Source organism: Anneissia japonica, unplaced genomic scaffold, assembly GCF_011630105.1.
Source record: "Anneissia japonica isolate Jap-2015-1 unplaced genomic scaffold, ASM1163010v1 scaffold287772_len198928_cov201, whole genome shotgun sequence".
NCBI lineage: Eukaryota > Metazoa > Echinodermata > Crinoidea > Comatulida > Comatulidae > Anneissia > Anneissia japonica.
Window position 1 is genome coordinate 191807 of NW_022716447.1, and position 7476 is coordinate 199282.

At 31.8% G+C, this 7476-nt stretch overlaps 1 protein-coding gene across 1 annotated transcript in view; it reads right to left on the reverse strand.

The window, feature by feature from the left end:
* Nucleotides 1-6056, reverse strand: part of LOC117109681 — a 9458-nt gene extending 3402 nt beyond the window's left edge. The window contains exons 1-3 of the mRNA XM_033252059.1: nt 5827-6056; nt 2803-2994; nt 334-579 (exon numbers count right to left, since the gene is read on the reverse strand). Coding sequence (XP_033107950.1) covers nt 334-579; nt 2803-2994; nt 5827-6004 — 616 coding nt within the window. The 5' untranslated portion in view covers nt 6005-6056. The remainder of the gene's footprint in view (nt 1-333; nt 580-2802; nt 2995-5826) is intronic.
* Between the last annotated feature and the right edge of the window lie 1420 nt (nt 6057-7476).

Consider the following 7476-nt stretch of genomic DNA (forward strand, 5'->3'; position numbering starts at 1 on the left):
TAATAATAATAATAATAATAATAATAATAATAATAATAATAATAATAATAATAATAATAATAATAATAATAATAATAATAATAATAATAATAGCCAAATATGCTTGATGCGATTTATAACAGCATGTTCCTATGTATTTGAGCATTGTATTATTTTCCTTTTGATTTATATATTATTTGTGTTCCTGGGTCCGAACCCCGGTTGGGACAATTTTCTTTTTTGCACTCACAGATTCCTCTTCTTTAACGTTTAAAATGTATGCGTAAAGCCGCTTACCGCAAGAGGCTTTAGAATTTTCATATATGTAGGCCTATATATTGAGTATTAACATACCTTGAAGTATTATACTCCTGTCTATTTCACAAATGTAGTAGGATTCTAGTGCACAGTTTTCCGGAATCCATTTCAGACCCTCACTCGTTTCAAGATCAGCAGCCACCTGGAGACAAGCTTCACGAGGCTCTTCTCCCGATTGTCTTATATTCAACGTTAATGTCGAATTAATGGGTTTTGAGCCCCAACTCCATACCTCATTAGAACTTCGTTTACCACTAGTCCAGAATTCGGCCGAAAAATTCTCTATTAAGAGGGAATCAGAACACACGGTTAAATAAAATGAACCCAATTTTTAAGCTAAAAAAGTATTTTACTGTTAGTTGACCAAGTTATATAGGCCAACTAATTAGGTCTACTTTTATTATATTTCTAGAAAATAGGTTATGTACCGTATTAAAAAATGTAACAACTATGGTGGGCGAGTCGGATACCGAGCCTTAAAAGTCTTTGTTCAACTATGACCGACTTCGAATACATTTGTATTTACATTTTTACATGATAATGTTATCATGCAAGCAGAATGATAATAATAGAGATAATGATGAGGAAGATGATGGTGATAGTGGAAGGTATGACAATAAGCAAAATGATTATCAGAATTATTATCCTTATTATCATTATTATTATTATTATTATTATTATTAAATGTCATGTTTGATTCTCGCAATAATCGACTTTTTACAGGTATTCCTAATTTGTTTTATACATTACTCTTTTTTTTGTTGTTTTATATAGTTAATGTCTTAATATAATACTGAATATATTTTAAATTTTTATTTTTATATATTTAACCCACTGTTTAAGCGCCCCAAATTTTGACTGAATTATGATGTATTGTCGACAATAGATATTCCTTGATTCATTGATGATATTGCGTTTAAATATTATACCGATTTCATTTTCAATTAATGGCAAAAGCATGAACCATTTTCGTGTATTCTACAGCCTATTAAATCACAGACATTAGTCGAAATTGCTTCATGAATATAATTATAGATTTACAATGGCATATCCAAATTAATTTTTAATACACAGATGCATGTTCAAACATAATGGTTATATTGGTAACATCATCAATAAAGTACGGCTTCATTTAGTCTCAATTTTCTATGTACCTTTGTCATGTCTTACTGTAGACTATTATTTCCACATGCCTGGGGTTACCATAATAAAGTTATGAGAATATTGGTAATGAATACATAAATAAATGAACCCAAAATATACTGATAATAATGAATAATAATAATGGCTTATACACTACCAAAAATAAAGTTTATTTTTCAGCTTCTCTGTTTCACATTATCTATTCAATCGAAAGTTCTCCTTCAGATAATATTATCATGATTGTATTGCAATATTTTAAAAAAATCCTAATCTAGCCTCTCTATGTACTCTATACAGGGGCGGATCCAGAGATGTCCAAAAGGGGGGGCCAAAATGGGGCCGATCGAGAAAACTCTGCACTAGGGGGTCCGGGGGCATGCCCCTGCGAAATTTGTGTGTTCTAGACACCCGGAAATAACCTCTGATGCGTTATTAGCGATCACTTTTTTCTTTTTCATTTTTTCTTTTATTTTTGTTTTTTTCCCTTCCAAAAGGAGGGAAGGGGTGGGCCGGTCATCCCCCTCCCCTAAATCCACCCCTGCAAGGTGTATTTTTCGCTTCCTCTATCCTACTTCTAAAGACTCGGGAATTTTACTACTATTGTGTAGGGCCTATGTATACGTTACAAAGCACAATATTTTTAGATTGTGTATTTCCTCCTATCTGGCCTATAGGGCATGAAGAGGTAGAGTATACGGTTATCAATCAAAAATGTATAAGTCAATCAGCCAGTCAGTCAGACAGTCAATTAATCAATAAATAAGTTCATTGACTGATCAACCAATAAATCAGTTAATCGATATAGGCCTATTAATATATTTTTTCATATTGTATCATAATTATACACCATGTGCAAGTTAATTTACGGTACTCTATCTCTTCATTGTTACCAAGCTACATAGGCTACATACATTGTGTACACTGAATCAGGTAATTACATCATAACACGACATCTTGTTTTGAATAAACCAGAATGAACTAATAGTGAACGAGTATATTAGTAGATTATGATGAAACAATCCCATAACCAATCATTTAAAACCCAGGAAAAAAGTTAATTAAAGGAAATCAATACAAATTATACGAATAATCACTAATAATGAAAAAATATTAATGATAAGTAAATGAATTGTTGATTAACAAGTGTATTTAATTGATTTTTGAAATTATATATAATTCGAAGCTTTTACTACTTCAAATTTAATATAGTTAACTTTATTTCAATAAAAATAAGTGAATGGGCATTTCGTAGAATATCAATGCCATTTTCATTAAACCTACGCTAAAGCGGGTATAAAATACGATGACGTCGTAGGCGTTCACGGTTGTGCTAAAGAGAAAAAAAAACAGAATACTACTTACGATGCCATAGTTCACCATTGCGTGTTGACTTCTTTAGAAATTCAAGTTTATCAGAAGTTTCGAAGCTTGCCAATTCACCACCCATCGATTTGCACTTTATAGAAGCTTTGTCCCTGGTAAAATTCTCAAACACATATTTGAAACACGATTTCCCAGCACATTCTACCTCGGAGTTTTCATTGGTTCCAGGTACTGTGAACAGAATAAAAATGCATAAAGCCTCATTCACACCGAAAAAACGAATATTCGGATCGGAAAGCCTACCGAACCGTTCAGAAAATCGAATCAGTGTGAAATAACATGGGCGTTGGCGTTCAGCAATGCTGTCAAGGGATCACCACTGCTCCTCACAGCGAGTCTGTATACCTTCCCGACATGCCGGTACCTATTTATACCCATGGGTAGAGAGAGAAAAACGTAGACAAAGTGTCCTGGTCAAGGACACAAGCGACTTAAACAGTGAGGGCTCGAACCCCTGACCATGAGGGTGAGAGTACCAGCTTAAAAAGCTGCGCCAACCGCAACCCTGGTATTCAATTGTGTTGATATGATGGCCTTATAATCCACTCAATCCTCCTCAGTTGCCATCCACCTAACTTCATTCACGAATCATCCTTTTGGAAACTGTTTCTATTTCCATTAAAACGTTGAAATAGATTAGTTGCTCTCAAAAAAGAAATCGTGGAAGAGAGTGTATTAAAAATGGGGCGGGACTAATCAAAAGGCTAATATCGTTCTCTTAAAATACACTCAAGAATCTTTACACACATTTTCATTTGCGTTACCAATAACGATGGAGTGACGGTGTGCCGCATCTTTAGCGGAATTTAAAGGAGGACAAACCTCTTAACAACTTTTTCAAAAATGGTTGTACAATTCTGAACGTTACTTCCCTATGGTACCTCGCAGGCAAATTGCCTCAAACTGTTCTCTTAGAAATGCAAGAAAGCTCAAAGGACAAATTCCCAAAACCAAAAGATACAAGAACTGGGCAATCCCGTCCATAATCAATATCCTTAATGAACTTTATTAGACTGTCACAACTGAACAATTTAACTGTAACTTGGAACTCTTAATAAGATAATAAAAAAAATAAGATAACATAATTTTTATTGGTCCAAACTTGCTTTGAAAAAATTGTTTTCCATTCGCACAAGGCAATCGAAAAATAAAATATTACGTATAGTAGTTAAAACCATGGTTTTATATATGGCAGATACACAAACATGACTTAAAAACATGCACAATATAGATACATACAAGGTAAAAATTTAAATAAAGAAAATAAAAGATTATACAATGTTAAGATAACAAAATTTTTATTGGTCCAAAATTGCTTTAGAAATTTGTTTTCCATTGCCACAAGACAATCGAAAGTTACAAGAAACATAAAATTTCACGTAACAGAGTTAAGACCTTGGTTTTATATATAAATAACAAAAATAAATTAACATACAGTATTAAGGCCTCTTTATATTTCAATGATAACGATAACGATAAAAAAGCTAAAAAGCAATTTTTCAAATAGAAAATAAAAGAAATGGGAAAACGTTAAAATCGTCGTAGTAGCAACGATTTTATCGTTTGTCCATAATTATGACGTCATCTGATTTGATTTGTTAAAATATTTTGTTATTGCATACACGATAAATAGTTATAGAATCGTCCTAGTGTAAAAACTTCTCTTATTTCTTTTGTTTTCTATATGAACAATCGCTTTTTAGCATTTTTATCGTTATCGTTATCGTTGAAGTGTAAACAGGCCTTTAAGCTGGTAGATTTGATCTTAATCTATCAATCACAGCAACCTTTTCTAACTATTGTCTTTTCCTCATACCTTTTGATGTTTAAATGTTTTGCACTTTGTGCAATTTTCAATTTCATTTAAATTTTTTAATCAAATATTGAATACTGTGATAAGAAAATATTTTTAATAATTTTTGATCATGACTATATTTTGTGTGTGTGCGCTTGTTTTTATTTATTTTGTAACATGCGATTTTTAAAATTATTTAACAATTTATGCAATTGTATGTAGCCTAAATATAACGTTTTCAGTAATTTTTTTGACTGCTATTGTATGTTTTTTGAATGTGCAATAAATAACTCAAATATATATAAATCTGTGGAAAAAGGACATTATCAACCTGCTAATCTTCATTTGAATTTCGATCGTTGACTAATAAGATGCAACTAAGTGCTTGGTGAAGCTCGGTTTCCATAGAATCGCTCACCCTATCGGTGACAGTCGCCTATAGTTGTCGGGCGAATCAGAATGCATTGCTAGCTGCCCTGACGCAATCGGGAAGGCACCCCGATTCGTCTGCAACGCAATCGGTAAACTTTAACCAAGTTCAACCTTCCCGACGACTGTCGCCGATGGAGTGAACGATTCTATGAAAACTGAGCTTAAACTATTAAATATTCATAACCTTGTTGATCGCCCACGGATCTTAATTGAGACCGTTTAATTTCTTTTGTTTAAATTTTCAGTGTGATGAAACAGACGTAATATTGAAAACAAACTTTAAAACATAATTGATGAATTCAAAACAGATATTTACAATGGATTTTAGTGGCTCATTGATATCAAATTTCACGACATATTTTTTACATGTATGACCTGGCATTGAATTCCACTATTACAATAGGCAATGTTTATATTAAATCTATCTTCGGGTTCGTATATTTGCCATAGTAAATTTCAAAGACAACCGTTCCTATTTTCAAGTGAGCCTACAAATTTAAATTGGGTTTAGAATAATAATAATAAATAATGATAATAATAATCATAATAATAGTAATAATATTGATAATAATAATATTAATAATAATGATAATAATAATAATATTAATAATAATAATGATGATAATAATAATAATAATAATAATAATAATAATAATAATAATGATGATGATAATGACGATGATGATAATAATAATAATAATAATAATAATAAATATAGAAAAAATAGAAATATTTATTATTATTAGTAGTAGTATTATAAAATAATAATGACTTACAAGATACAACAAAACATGTTCCATTCATGCATGGGTTTTTGGTACAGTACACTGCCGTTGGGTTTGTGATAATATCTTCGCTGTGTTCATTCAAACAAAATGTTCCTGCAATATAAATGAAATACATTTTGTTGTCAAATATTTTGTTAAAAAACGGTACTGCTAAACTGGCTTCCATAAAAAAAAGTGTTCTCTCTGTAGCTCAATAGTATCCGTGATTGAACAAAGCATGTGCGCTCCCCTCTCGCCATGCCCCTATACCCTCTTAAAACTGATATATATATATATAAGATGTGTATAAGAGACAGATCCACCAACACAAATGCAGAATCGAAAGTAACGAAATAAAAGGGGCTAAGCGTACATCCCAATAGATACAAGGTTTGGGTTGTTGCCTTCCAAGATAAGATTGTTCCTACAAAAAAAATAATAATAATAACTTAACGGCTTTAATATAGACGTTGTACCATCATCATCTTCATAATCATCATCGTTGTATCATCATCATCATTATAGTATTATAATATAATAATAATGGTCTTTATATAGCGCCTTTTCCTAGTCGTTAAAAAGCGCTTGTTCATGCACACAGGGACCTCAAAATAGCTGCTTAAAATAGAGTTTATTCAGAAAAATTGTATTATTAGTGGTACTACAAAATAATATCAATTATATTATATTATTATTATTATTATTATTATTATTATTATTATTATTATTATTATTATTATTATTACATCTGACAATTCCTTTAGATCTTACTATCTTATATCATAAATATCAACGCCAACAAGTATAACCAAATAAAGAAGCAAAATAAAAACATTACACACTAGACCTACACAAAAAAACTGTTACGTGATGCACCTTATCAGTGTGCCGATGTCATGTCCCGTAGGGTTTATAGCCTACTTATTGTAAACTCGTATGTCTAGGCTATTCGATAATTTTATACCTTTATGTTAAAGCAGTTATATCCCATTTGATAATTCGAAGAAAAAATAATAACGTGCTCAAACAAGCAGATATCATATTACAGCACCCTCTGAAGAATATTATTGTAATCTTGATTAATTATTGTCCTATAGTAGTATTAGCTTCAAACGAGTGATTGATAAAACCTACATGCGTAGTCTATCTACACCCACCTTGGCTGGGACTGGGATTTACAAATGTAAGGACAATGATTGAGAAACACATGTAAACTGTCTTTGACGAGGACAGATTTGAAATCCCCAGCAATGGATTCGAACCCACAACCAATGCCAAACCAGGATTTTCAAACAGTACTCGACATTATCAGGGTGGACCTACACTTTATGCGTAAATTCAAACAAAGTGGACCCATTTTACGAAAAATATGAAAAAGTCTGAACCCATTTTCTTAAATTTTACCCATTTTAAGCTAAATATGAGAAATCTGGACCCATTTTTCAAATTTTTATGCATAAAATTACATAATTTGGACCCATTTTAAAAAATGTGGACCCATTCTTTGTTTGAACCCATTAGAAAAATTGTGTGGGACTGTCCCAACTGTCCCAATAGCTGGTTACGGCAATGCCCATAACAACGTCAGGTTTGAGCGCCATCACTCTCTACTTACATGACGAAATAAACTCTGGTGAGACGTTATAATAAACGTTATTC